Source organism: Nicotiana attenuata, chromosome 5 (genome assembly GCF_001879085.1).
Source record: "Nicotiana attenuata strain UT chromosome 5, NIATTr2, whole genome shotgun sequence".
Classification (NCBI taxonomy): Eukaryota; Viridiplantae; Streptophyta; class Magnoliopsida; order Solanales; family Solanaceae; genus Nicotiana; species Nicotiana attenuata.
The window spans coordinates 50414466-50427450 of record NC_031993.1 but is presented as its reverse complement, the minus strand read 5'-3'; the positions used below and the strand labels follow the sequence as shown (position 1 = coordinate 50427450).

Sequence of the window (12985 nt, the reverse complement as noted above, 5' to 3'; positions counted from 1 at the left end):
AGGAAGTCCTCAAAATATAATGGAAGGATTCCTAGCAGATTAGCCACAAAACTTTCCCGAAAATAACCCATCTATCTGCCAAACTTCATGTTCAGCTTTATGCGCTCTTCTGAAAAAATTCACATCTCGAGCTACAGGTATCGGAAGTGCGAGCCATATATTCCATTGGAAAAAAAACTACAATTTCTGAAACACCTGAAGATATCATGGACAAACTCCTTTTAGATTGTTTGAAACACTAGTTTGAAATCGCTCCTGATGTCTGTCACACTTGCTTTCCAGCTTTGTGCCCTCTCGCTGAGAAATTTATATCTTGAGCTAGGAGCATCAGAATTGCTAGTCGTCTGCGTCATTAGAAAGAAAACAACGAGATAAGAAACACTGAAAATATTATTGCATAATTCCTCTGGCCGAAATAATTTCTTGAAGTTCATCTATTTATTTGCCATGTTTTTTTTACCAATTATGCGCACTCCTATCATAAAATTCATATCTCAAGCTAGGAGCCTCCAAATTGTGATCTGTTTGCGCCGTTAGAAAGAAAACACGTAGAGCTTCCAAACATACAAATTTTATCACGGAACTCCTTTAGGGCTCGAAACAGGAAAATCTTGAAAATTGAACTGACCGCAAGGAACCTTCAGGTTTACGTACTTTCGGTAGGAAAAACCGTATCTTGAACCAGGAGCGTCAAAATCACCAACAATTTGTTCCTATGGAACTCGGACATCGAGAAATATAATCTTGTTAAAGATGAAGGCTTCATTAATTCTTAGTTAGCCCAACAAATATTTTTGAAGTTGATTCTACAGCCTTGTAATGGATTTGGCTATCATCACGAATCTTATCTCCTTATTTATTTCTTTTGCAGACTTGTGAAGGAGCTCAAAAGGACTCAGTGTCAGACTAAGAAGGTACACAAGATGTGGATATTTTGATGTTTCGAGCAACAAGAAACGAGCAAAATCTCCCTGCAAAAGACAAACTTGTTGCAGAGAGATTATCATGTGAAAGTACTCATCTCCCAAAAGTTGTGTATACTCGAAGTTTTGATATCCATGAGGCTTGACCAAGGTGCTCACTAATGATGGAACTTTCGAGAGCGAGGTACATGCTCATGTGATGGAACTTCAAATAGAAGAAGTATACCATTGCGCCCACGACTCAACAACAAGACGCGTAGTTAAGGGATAATAAAAGCTGCTAAATGTCATGGGCACGCCATCAAGGATGATCTATCATATGGAGAAGTCACAAACGAGTTGGAAACCATCCTTTTCTTTCGATCGTTTACCTAACTTTAGATTCCTTATATAGGATGATGTCTCATTCTACTTTTAACATTGATGTATATAACTCTTCCAATATTGAAGCAATGAAATATATTTTATGCTTTGGTATCAAATTTTCTTCTTTTCCTCAATTACATATGCCTCTATATTTGAAAGAATTAAAATGATGATCCCATGATGCCAAACCCTTTTTTTTTAAAACTCATGCGACTGAACTTAGAATGAAACTCTAACCTGCCTACGTACCTAGGTGAAGAGGATCAAGTCATAACGTAGTTTAGAGGGATGAGTTTTTTTTTGTTTTTTTTTATGTCCTAATTTTTGCCTAGGCCACCTATTTCGAGGTTTTCAACCTAGCAGACTCTTTTTTTGGGTCTTAACTTTTGCCTAGGCCGCCTCTTTCTAGGTTTTTTCAACCTAGTAGACTCTTTTTTGGATGTACACAGTTTAAACTCATGCGGGCCAGGACTATAGCAATATGCAATTTAGGCTCAAACATCAAGGAGCACAGCAACATGTAGTTTAGGCTCATGCGTCAAGGAGTGCATCAACGTGAAGTTTAGGATCATGTGTCGAGGAGCGTAGATGACTTTTATGGGAAGTATTGCTTCAAAAAAATTTGCCGTTGGACCAACTCTGAGACCATCCTTATCAATGATTTTGTATGCGCCACTTGAATAGGCTTCCTTCACAACATCCGGCCCATCCCATTTTGAAGTGAACTTATCGCCTATGCGTTTGTTGAGGATTATGGGTCTTCGGAAAAGTAGGACCAAGTCTCCCACTTGGAATGATCGTTGCCGCACTTTCTTGTTGAAGGCTCTAGCTAGGAGAGCTTGATATCAACCCCCCAATCTTTGTTGCGCTTCTAATATTGTCTCATCCAATGCCTCTAACTCTGTTAGGCGAAGTTGAGCATTCTCTTCGGACGTGAGTCCTTCTTGGACTGCGATCCATAATGATGGAATTTATTGCTCCAGTGGAAGGACTACTTCTACACCATACACCAAAGAGTAAGGAGTTGATTGTGTAGCAGTTCTGAAGGTTGTCCGGTATGCCCACAAAGCCTCACCAATTTTCTCATGCATTCTCTCTTGTTCTTTGCAACAACTTTCTTCAAAAGGTTACCAAGCGTCTTGTTAAAAGCTTCAGCAAGGCTGTTGGCGGGTGCATTATACATTAAAGACTTATGTTGCTTGTAACCGAACTTCTCGCACAGACTCTTCATGAGCCTATTGTCAAATGGATTTCCATTATCACTGATTATGTATCTTGTTATGCAGTACCTAAAACTTATATATGACTTGATAAAATCGTCAACAGTTTCCTTTTTCACCTCCTTGAGTGGAATAACTTCAACCCAACTAGAGAAGTAGTCTGTAGCGGCCAATATATACATTTGTCCCTTTGATGACTTTGGAAGCGGTCCAACAACCTCAAGTCCCCATGCATCAAAAGGCCATGAAGCTACAATTGGATGAAGAGGCTATGGAGGTTGGTGGATGTAGTTGGTATGAAATTGACACGCTTAACATCTTTTTGCATGCTCTATGCAATACTTCACCATTGTCGTCCAGTAGTAGCCCATCCTCTTGATGTGAAAATGGAGCTTGGGACCAGATTGGTGTGCTCCACATGAGCTAGTGCTTCCTCCATCGCTTGGCAGGCTTCTTCTTTGTCAAGACATCGCAAGAATAGTACTTCAAAAGAGAGGCTAAACAATGTCCCCTTATAGAAGATGAATCGTGGTGCTCTTCGTTTAATGTCTGCTATTTGTCGCGGTCCTCAGGTAACTTTCCATGTTCAAGGTACTCTATCTGTGGTTGCCTCTAATCTTCTTCTTCAATCACTCGAACAGACGTATGATGGCTTTCGCTGATTTGAAGAATTCTAGGAATAACCTATTGATGACGTACATATATCTTTGTTGACTCATTCTCTCCAAGTGTCTTTGCCATGGCCAAGTTAGCCAAAGCATCAGCCTTGAGATTTTCTTCTCTTGGGACGTGGTTTTAGAATACTAGGTCGAATCTTTCAAGTAAACCAAAAGCATATTGATGGTATGGCAAGAGATCTTCCTTCTTTGCCTCGTAACTTCCGAAAAGTTGGTTGATGATCAACTTAGAGTCGTTGTAGATCTCCAACTGTAGAATCTTCATGTCTAATGCCATTTCGAGAACGACGACCAAAGCTTGGTACTATGCGGCATTCTTGGAGCATGTTTCACCTAAAATAAAGGAGAATGGCAAGACATGTCTTTCTGGAGAGATCAACATAACACCTTCCTGCACCATTACGACATGTAGATCCATCAAAGAACATAGTCCATGGTGGAAATTCTTTAATGAACAAAATTTCTTCATCTGGAAACTCATTAGAAAGCTCCCATTCCACCAAAAGAGGGTGATCAACTAGAAAATTGGCTAGTGCTTGTCCTTTTACAGCCCTTTTAAGGTATGTATGTGATCTTATATTGGTTAAACAATATGGACCATCTTGATAAGTGTCCAGAAAGAACATGTCGAGTCATCACGAACTTCACGAGATTTGCTCGAGGGATGAGTTTGATGGTGTATGCTTCAAAATAATTCCTTAGCTTCTTTATCGCATAAAGTAACGCTAAGCATATTTTCTCAACATGCGTATAGTTCAACTAAGCTCCTATCAGAGTTCGACTAAGGTAGTACAAGGCTTGTTTCTTTCCTTCCTCATTCTCTTGAGCAAGTAGTGCTCCAAGTGAACGTTCATGTGCCACGATGTAAAGTATCAATGGCTTCCCAAGCCCCGGTGCCCCTAACACAGGTGGATTCAACAAGTATCTTTTGATGCTTTCAAAAAGCATTTTGACATGACTGATCCTAATGAAAAGGGATATCCTTCCTCAATAGATGATTGAAGGGTTGACACCGTCCGGCGATTTTAGAGATGAACCTCCGGATGAATGCTAAGTGTCCTTGGATACTTCGAAGCTCCCTCAAGTTCTTCGGCTCAGGCATTTTCTAAATGGTGTTAATCTTTGCGGGATTAACTTTAATTCCAAGATGACGCACAATGAATCCAAGAAACTTTCCTGAGGTTACTCCAAATGCACACTTGAGTGGATTCATCTTCAGGTCGAATTTCCTTAACCTTTCAAAAACAATTCAAAGGTATTCAATGTGGTAACGCCTACTCTTCGTCTTCACCACCAAGTCATTGACGTAGCTTTCAACCCTCTTATGAAGCATGTCATCAAAGATGTTTTGCATCACAGGTTGGTAGGTGGCACCAGCATTCTTGAGAACGAAGGGAATCACTTTGTAGCAGTATATCCCTTTTGGAGTTCAGAAAGCAGTACACTCTTCATCTTTCGGAGACATTCTGATTTGATTGTATCCGGAGGACCCATCCATGAATGGTATAGCTTCATGCCCTGTTGTAGCATCAACCATGAGTTCAATTATTGGTAGCGAAAAGTCATTTTTCGTACATGCCTTGTTTAGGTCTCGAAAGTCAACACAAACACATATTTGACCATTTTTTTTCTTGACAGGTACAATATTCGATATCGATGATGGGTACTTCACCTCTCGAATAAATCCCGCCTCGATGATCTTGTTGACTTCGACTTCAATTTGGGGTAGTAGCTCGGGTTGAAACATGCGTTGTGACTGCTTCATAGGGCGTGCTCCACTTTTGATCACTAAATGATTAACGACTACCTTGAGACTAAGACCATGAATTTCTTTATACGACCAAGCAAAGACATGTTTGTACTCGGTCAATAACTTGGAGTATTCTCCTCTTCCTGAGGCGTAAGAAGTGTACTAATAAAGGTGGGTCGTGGGACCTTCTGGAGTGCCTAAATTGAGTTCCTTAAGCTCATCCACAGTTGATTGCCCACCGTCTTCTAGTTGAGGGGGAGCCTCGTGTACTTCATCATCAACATCAAGGCATGGGCTATCTTCCATAGTTATGTGATAGGATGTTTCCGCAAAGTCTGACTTCTCTCTTTGACTTCCTTGGATAGTCGGCATGGCTTCTTTCTCTTTCTTTGTTGCTCTATGAGGCTGGCAAATGTAAATGATGGTACTCCTTTTCACCTTCAGCGGACCATTTATAGATATTGACAAAATGGACTTCCTCTTCATCGTGATGGGAAAGCACTACAGGTTTCCTTGTCAGCAACAACACCACAGTGATCGTGCTCCTCATGTTTTGACAACATATTTCTAGGTGGTGACTTCTTTATAGTTCCCAAGCGACAAAAGACAGAGGTCTTTGAGATAATGGCCACTCCCTTTAGATGTTTGGGAGATACACTTTCACTTTTGTGACCTAGCCTTTCAAACAATGAGGCACGAGGTGTTGAGCCTCCAATGCGATCAAACACTTAAGCCCGTTGTTTTATTTTCTTGTCTTTAACTTCCTTCACCTCCTCCGCCAAGGTTTGTTGCGATGAAGCTATCTCTTTGTTTCTCTTAGATGAAATTCGAAGAGGTTCTACCAAACTGAATCGTAACCCAAACTTAGGAGTGATGACGTAGTGCCCTTGCTTTCTCAACCTCATTTGGGACTCAGTAAGCCCATATACCTTTTCACCAATGACTTCATCTTTGAGTTCTCCTAGTCTTGATGGATTTGAGAAGTCGTAACTAGACTTTTCAAGAAGTATGAAGGCCTTAGGATCAAAGTTCCCTTTTATTTTACCAGCTTGGAGATTGCCTTTAGTAGACTTACAAGTCACGGGTGGGATTTGTGCAACTGGGACAGTCATATGCTCCTTCAAATGTTGGATAGCTTTGTGACTCATTTTCCTCTTTGGAGTACATTCCTGTAACAAAGGTTTCCCTTTCTTTCGACGCTCACCCGGAGCATAGCGAAAAACTAGATGCTCCTTATCAGCCTTTGTTTGCATGTCACCTTCAGATGATGATAGCTTAATGGAGACTTCTTCAATTCTCTTCTTAGGCAGCTTAGGGGTAGTCCATTAAGCCTCATTTTCTTCTTCTAACTTGACATCAGCTTCATCGACTGATGATGGTTTCTCCACACACGGTTCACAAGAATATAGGTAGAATTTTGCATATGCAAAGTATGACTCCGTCTCAGTGAAAGGGTTGATGTCTACATCAATTTTGACTATCTCTCCATCCCTTCTGTACTTCAGACATTGATGCAAAATAGACGATACCACTCCATTCTCATGAATCCAAGGACGTCCAAGTAGCAAATTGTATGATGTTTTAGCATCTATGATGTGCATCAAGGTGTTTGACTTCATCTCACCAATGGATAATCCGGATCATACCTATGGCTCGTTGTCCTCATTGGTTGAAACCTTGTATTGTTAGGTTACTTTTGGATAGCTCATCAATAGAGATCCCAAGTTTTTTTTAGCACCATCTTCGACATGATGTTGACAGCCGAACAATCATCAACAAGTATGCGATTGAGATGTTGTTCCTGAATTGCCCATACAACGAACAAAGGTCTGTTATGTGGATTAGACCCCAACAACAATTCATCATCTGTGAAGGAAATTGTTGCACAACATTTGACAACTTTTCAGCTATCATGATGTTCTTGTGTTTTCATTGGAGCAAGCTCATCGTTGCTTTCCTTTATTTCATCGATACTAGAAACTACATGAGTTGCACCAATGTGACCTCCATGAAGGAATTTTCCAAGAAAGAATTCATGCAATGTGATGAGATTTTGGAACTTCGGCGATAAGGCAACGTTAATCTTCTTGCTAATAGAAGATTTGATAATTTTTTATGGTTGAAACTTACCCACATCGCTCTTTTTTTCTCTTGGCTTAGGAAGTCGTAGCCTCAAAATTGCTTGATGTTTTCGCTTATTTGCGAGTGACTAGAGTCCAACATTCGTCGTCAGTGTCTTTAGAGTGATTGTCTAGATCGAGTGAACCTTCAAGAGTTTTCCTTGGAAGATCAACTTTAACAGGCTCGAAACTTCCAAATTGTAAGAAGGCATTGCTTGACATGTTCTGCAACCTTGAACACTTCTTTTCCTTGGGTGCTACATGTTGATACCAAATTTTACCCTCATATTTTCTCAAATAATATATATACTTTCAAAACATCATTTTTTGCATCATTGTGTAGTTTACAAATCTATACAAGCATTTTCTATAATTTTCCATAATTTTTAGAACTTTAAAATTGATTTTCCTGTATTTAAATTACTTGAATATTTATCAATTACTCCTTTCAATTATTTTTGTGATGAATTAATTACCTAAAATTGTTATTTGCATCTATGATACATGTTTCAAATAATTTACCTCATTACAGTAGTATTTTTAGGCCATTTGCAAAATCTTGCAATAATAGCCTATATTTTATAATTTTATTGCATTTTGTCATTTTATTCAAGGTCAACATAATATCTTACATTTTTATATTCTTCTAATATTGTTTTAAAATATTACTTTGCATAAATAACATTTTTATAATTTATTTAATTGTTTTATTAGATTATTTTCCCCTTAATTTCCTATTTTAAAATCTGGCCCAAAATTGGTAAGACCAGACAAGCCCCAAATCTCTGGCCCAACCCCTAAGCCCAATCTAAATGATCCTTTAATCCCTAACCCAGTCCAAAAACCCGACCCAGAACTTCCTAAATTTCAGTCGTTGATCAAAAGTGATCAACGACTCACAACACCCCTCCCTACTCTCCTTATATCCCCTAACCCAAACTCCAGTCCCCATTTCTCTTCATCAGCCGCCCTCAAACACTGGCCCCGCCCTCAGAAACCCTAGTCTCCCTCTCAATGTTCTCTGAATCCGTAAGTTAGCATGTCTGTCTCTTGACATTGTGATGGATACTTAACATAATTGGGACCCTTAAGCTTTAAGCTTTTTAAGTTGGTACTCTACCTAGATTTGTTTGGTATTATGCATCTTGGTATATTAATCTTGTAATCTCAAGGAACTTGTTTCTCCCATAACTCTTTCAATGTGTTTCTGCCAATATGTTACTTATTGCTAAGTGTTGAACTTGTAATAGCAACCTGCCTCTAAGTCTTGTTGACCTTCTTAACTAGCATGTTCTATGTTTTAGACAACTTTGATATGTCTGCTTTTTAAAATACAAGTGTATCTCTTCAAATTATGTCCCTTAACCATTGTCCTCTCACTCTCATTTGTTACCTATACTATTCTGAATCTATCACTCTGGGCCGGCTGAAAGCCAAGGCCACCAAGACTCTCACTATTGACCTCCCTAGTGTGAGCACTGCTCGGGGTCTATTTGAGATCCTTGTGAACTCTAACACACTAGGACTAGGGGTTCTTTGGCCACTCTCTTTACTACTGAGACCTGAGCTATCTCTAACACTTAGTTCTTTCCTCATTCTATCTACTGAATCTGCAAACTCGGGTGTTTAATTGATTTCTGTGTAATTCAATGTTTGGGTCATATGGTCGATCTGTGGCTGTTTGGTTTGGCTTGAGTCCCTCCATGATTTCTAGGCTATGCTGATGAATATAGTCCTCTGTTGGGATCTTGGTGTTGTATTTGTGAAGAAAAAGTCTGTTGAAGGCCCAAACAATAGTGGGTATCTCCTTTGTGCCTGCTATAGGCCTACTGCTAGTGCTTGTATAATATTTGAAATCACATTCATCATTGGGTCTTAAAAAATATTGTAATAAATAATTGGGGTGTTAGTGAAATTGGGGGAAACGGGCATACTTTAATGTTTGCATGAAAGGGTAGAAAACATGTCTATAGGGTTCGTATGATCTACTTGTTATTTTATCCAACTTGCCATATATGCTATTTAATTTCCGTGTACACTGATAGAAATTATGTCATTAGGAGAATCACACACTCACACTACTCGTCTACTATCAAAGCATGAGTGTATATGTTTTATTTATTCCTATGTCTACTGCTATGTGTTACTAGACATCATGCAGGAAACAAATGCCAATGAACTTTCTTTCAATTTGTATAACTACATCATATTCATGAGATACCATGCCTATAGGATTATACTAGCTTATGTTCTACTAATTTTCACCTAGAAATCATGTCTATAGGACGTTAATTAACCAATTAGCTACTGTTATTGTTATCATATTGCCCCGCCTAGATAACATGCTTATAGGGATAAAGTGTTATAAAAATCAAGTTCGATCGTCAATTGCTAGAGGTCTTGCCAATAGGATACTGTCACTTGCTTAATTTTGCTTATGAGATCAACTCGTCGACGCTGGGCTGTCAGAACTGTTTTCATTATTTAGCTACGCCACTATTAGAAATCATGCATATAGGACAATGTCACCTTTCTAAAACTGGTATCTATAAAACCAGCGTTAACAACTCTAAAGTTCATAAATGGTCTACTGCCTCCTCCTCTAAGACACAAAGAGCAATAATGTTATTATGCGATGTTGGAATTCAGAGTCACGTAGAAACCATGTCTATAGGGCTTAATGGCTTTAATTCGCCTTAATTCTGAAACTGTCTAGTGCCTAATGTGAAAATATGTTTGCGTGCATTTGTTGTCTAAGTGTGGAGGCTAACCTGAGTCTTTAACTGCCCTTACATGAAGTCCAACTTGTTTTGTATGTCGCCTAGTTTTATCATTTTGAGCAGCCTAGGTAAAGTCTAGAACCACCCAAATAGAGGTCCAATGCCTCTTGGACCATAGGCATGGGACGGGTAGTGCACGCATAGGGTACAACTTAGAATTGAATTAGAGCGCATTTAGGTAAACAACTTTAACATAGTAATCAGGTAGAAGGAGAAGATAGTCTGTGCCCACTGGATAATATGAGTAACTCCCTACTTCAAGGGAGTTGCGAAGTATTATTTATGTTGCACAGGGTGATCCTTTAGGCTAAAAACTTAGGACCCCTATCCCTCTTCTTTATACATCTAGTCATCTAATATAGACCATTACAGTTATATCCTTGTAATCCTTATCTGTGTTATAATAAATTTCTTTGACCCTTTGTTTATCTTGCCTAATTATAATCCACATAGTCTTAAGTTCGGTCGGGACCCACAGTTGTGGACCTCGAAGAGTGACTAACACCTTCTCATTGAGGTAATTTGAGCCGTTACCCGATCTTTGGTGGCGTTTGTTGATACCCAATTTTTTCCCTAAGTATTTTATACCCAAAATACTTCCAAAATAGCATATTTGTGCATATATAAGCACACCCAAGAGTTTTGGCATTTTTAACGATTTTTAAAACCAATTTATTGCCTATTTTAATACAACAAAATCCAATGATTATTCCCAAAATTATCATTTTTGGTGAATAATTCATTTTATTCTCACATTTACACCAAAATATAATTAAGGTAATTTTTTTTTTTTGCATATTTTTACGAATTCATTTGGTGTTTTTAACGCTAAATTGCACACAACTGCAGTTATAGCCTATATTACGATTAATGGCATTTTACACTTATAAAATTATTTCCAGTATTTTCAGATTAATGTTTATATATTATTAATTAGCTCAGTGCTTTTAATTTGTTTAAAATCATTTTTTAACTATTTTTATATAAAATTAAAGGGGAAAATCGGCTATTTAACACATAGCAATTTCAATTGCAAATATAGCATCAATTTAATCCCCAATTAACCCCAACTCAGCCCAAAAAATACCCAGCCCAATTACCACTTGCAACCCGATCCATACCCCTTCCTATCATACCCAACCCGGTCCCCATTTAACCCATTTAATCCCAGCCGTTGATCTAAAAATCAACGGCTCCCCTCTTCCCTTTCCTTTTTTAATTCAAACGACCCTAAAACCCTACCTCATTTTTTCTCGACCGCCGCCTCTGAATCCCCTCCTCTCTCAACTCTCCCTCAACTCACCTCAAACCCTAGCCGCCGCCTCTCACTGAAACCCTAATCTATGGCTTCTCAGGCTCATCGGAGGCCTATACTGGCCTCTCATGGCTTCTGCGTGCTCATTTTCTAAAGGTCCTATGACCAGATCTTGAAGGGTTCCGACCAAGCCTTTGTTCGATGACTGTTCTCTAGTCGTCTTCAACCTTTGTCCGGCCAGTCATGGCTATTCGAGTTCGACCTTCGACTTTCCTGCTCAGATCGATGGTTTCCAAAGCCTTTCTCATCACCTGGGTTTCTTACGAAACCCTAATCTCTAAGGTTCCTTCGATTTATTTCTAGATCTGCTCCGGATCTATGTGGGTGTGAACCTTCTACGCATTTTTCTCGAGTCTCTTTAATTATTTGCTTTCAGAAACTCTTTATTCTTTAACTAGGGTTTCATGTTAAGTTATTTTGAATCTCTTCTCTGATTCTCAACATGTTTTACTGTGTTTTGTTTGTGTTGTTTTCTATCTGAGTTAGCATGTTGAAAACCCTAATTTTTGGGGATTTTGTTCGAGTTTCTTAGTCTGTTTGTTAATATTCGTTTGATTTACCTTTCTTCTATATCTGAGTTAGCATAGTGAAAGCCCTAATTTTTGGGGTTTATCCGAGACTCTGAATCTGTTTATTTGTTTATCTGCTTATCTCCTCTAAACTCGATTGATTTTCGAAAACCCTAGTTTCTTTAGGGACTATTCGATTTCTTTGAAATTGTTTGTGCAACTCGTCTGTTGAAATTGCAATGTGCTTCAATTCTCTTTTCCTCATGTGACTCTTTTGGTTCTGAGTTCTTACTACCTGTCAAACTCAACTATGGTTTCCACTCAACTCTCTGCATGCTTCTGATCTTCTTCTCACTGAAACTTGACTATCATGCTTCGAATGTCTTCTTTTTAGTTCCTACTACATGCTGTTATTTTGCCATAACTTGGCCTCACATGTCTATTACTTGTGCACTTCATTTATATACTGAGTCCCTTCTGTGATTGATTCTCAAACTCGTGATTGATTTTCAAAACTTTTCCTTTGTGAAATTCTGATTTTTACTCGCCTGTTAAGGGGTAATTGATTCTTTCTCTTTTTTTGGCCTTACCAGATCCTTTCCAAAAATAATTACATTCCTGTACTTAGACTTAAACACCTATTGTATGATTTTACTGCTCCTTTTATGGCAACAACCATTCTGCTTAAAGACTGATTTTCTTTCCTTATCTTGACCCTGTTAGTATCCGTTTGAACAATAATCCCTTGATTAAAGGGAAGTCTTGTGTTAATTGATTCTAACTCGTGATTGTTTCCATATTTGTGTTAAAACTTTACTTATTACCTTATTCTCCACTCGTTTTCAAAATTATAAATACCCTACCATCTTTTCTTTAAACACACGAACAACTTGAGTTCAAAATATACACACTTACTCTTAAAACTCTCTCTTTCTTTACTACTACTTGTGCTGTTGCTTTGCCTAGCCGGCTGAAAGCCAAGGCTAGACTGTGGAATTGTGTTTGTTTTACCTTTCTGCACTTTGCTTCTCTACTGGTATGTCCTAGTTAATTTACAAGCCTCAACAACAATATGTTTTCTTTAATTACTCCAGTTTGTCATTCCTGTCTACTTCTACTCATGTTTCTGTAGTCAAGATATGTTACTAGCATGCTGTAATACGTTCCCTTATAAATTAATGTTTATCTATGTATGCACCCTGTCAGTCACTTGTTATTTATTTGCTACCTTATGAATCCCAAACCCCCGTATCCCCTTATATGCTTTAAGTTATGGTTCAGAAACATGGCAATATTCGAAGTTATTGTCCATGGATATGATTTGG

The 12985-nt window shown here is 38.5% G+C and overlaps 1 protein-coding gene across 1 annotated transcript; it reads right to left on the bottom strand.

Moving 5' to 3' along the window:
- On the bottom strand, positions 576 to 3463 carry LOC109226210. Its single transcript, XM_019391005.1, has 4 exons — positions 3337 to 3463; positions 2365 to 2759; positions 840 to 971; positions 576 to 713 (listed from the first exon to the last, which is right to left on the bottom strand). The coding sequence occupies exons 1-4, from the start codon at positions 3461 to 3463 to the stop codon at positions 576 to 578; spliced, it is 792 nt and encodes a 263-aa protein (XP_019246550.1).

Excerpts from the sequence above, each read along its gene's own strand:
- LOC109226210 (XM_019391005.1), bottom strand. The coding sequence starts at position 3,463 with ATGGCATTAGACATGAAGATTCTACAGTTGGAGATCTACAACGACTCT. Across the intron at positions 2,760-3,336 it reads ATACCATCAATATGCTTTTG|CTTCATGGCCTTTTGATGCA; the intron begins GTTTACTTGAAA and ends ATCCAATTGTAG. Across the intron at positions 972-2,364 it reads GAGAATGCATGAGAAAATTG|GGAGATTTTGCTCGTTTCTT; the intron begins GTGAGGCTTTGT and ends TGTCTTTTGCAG.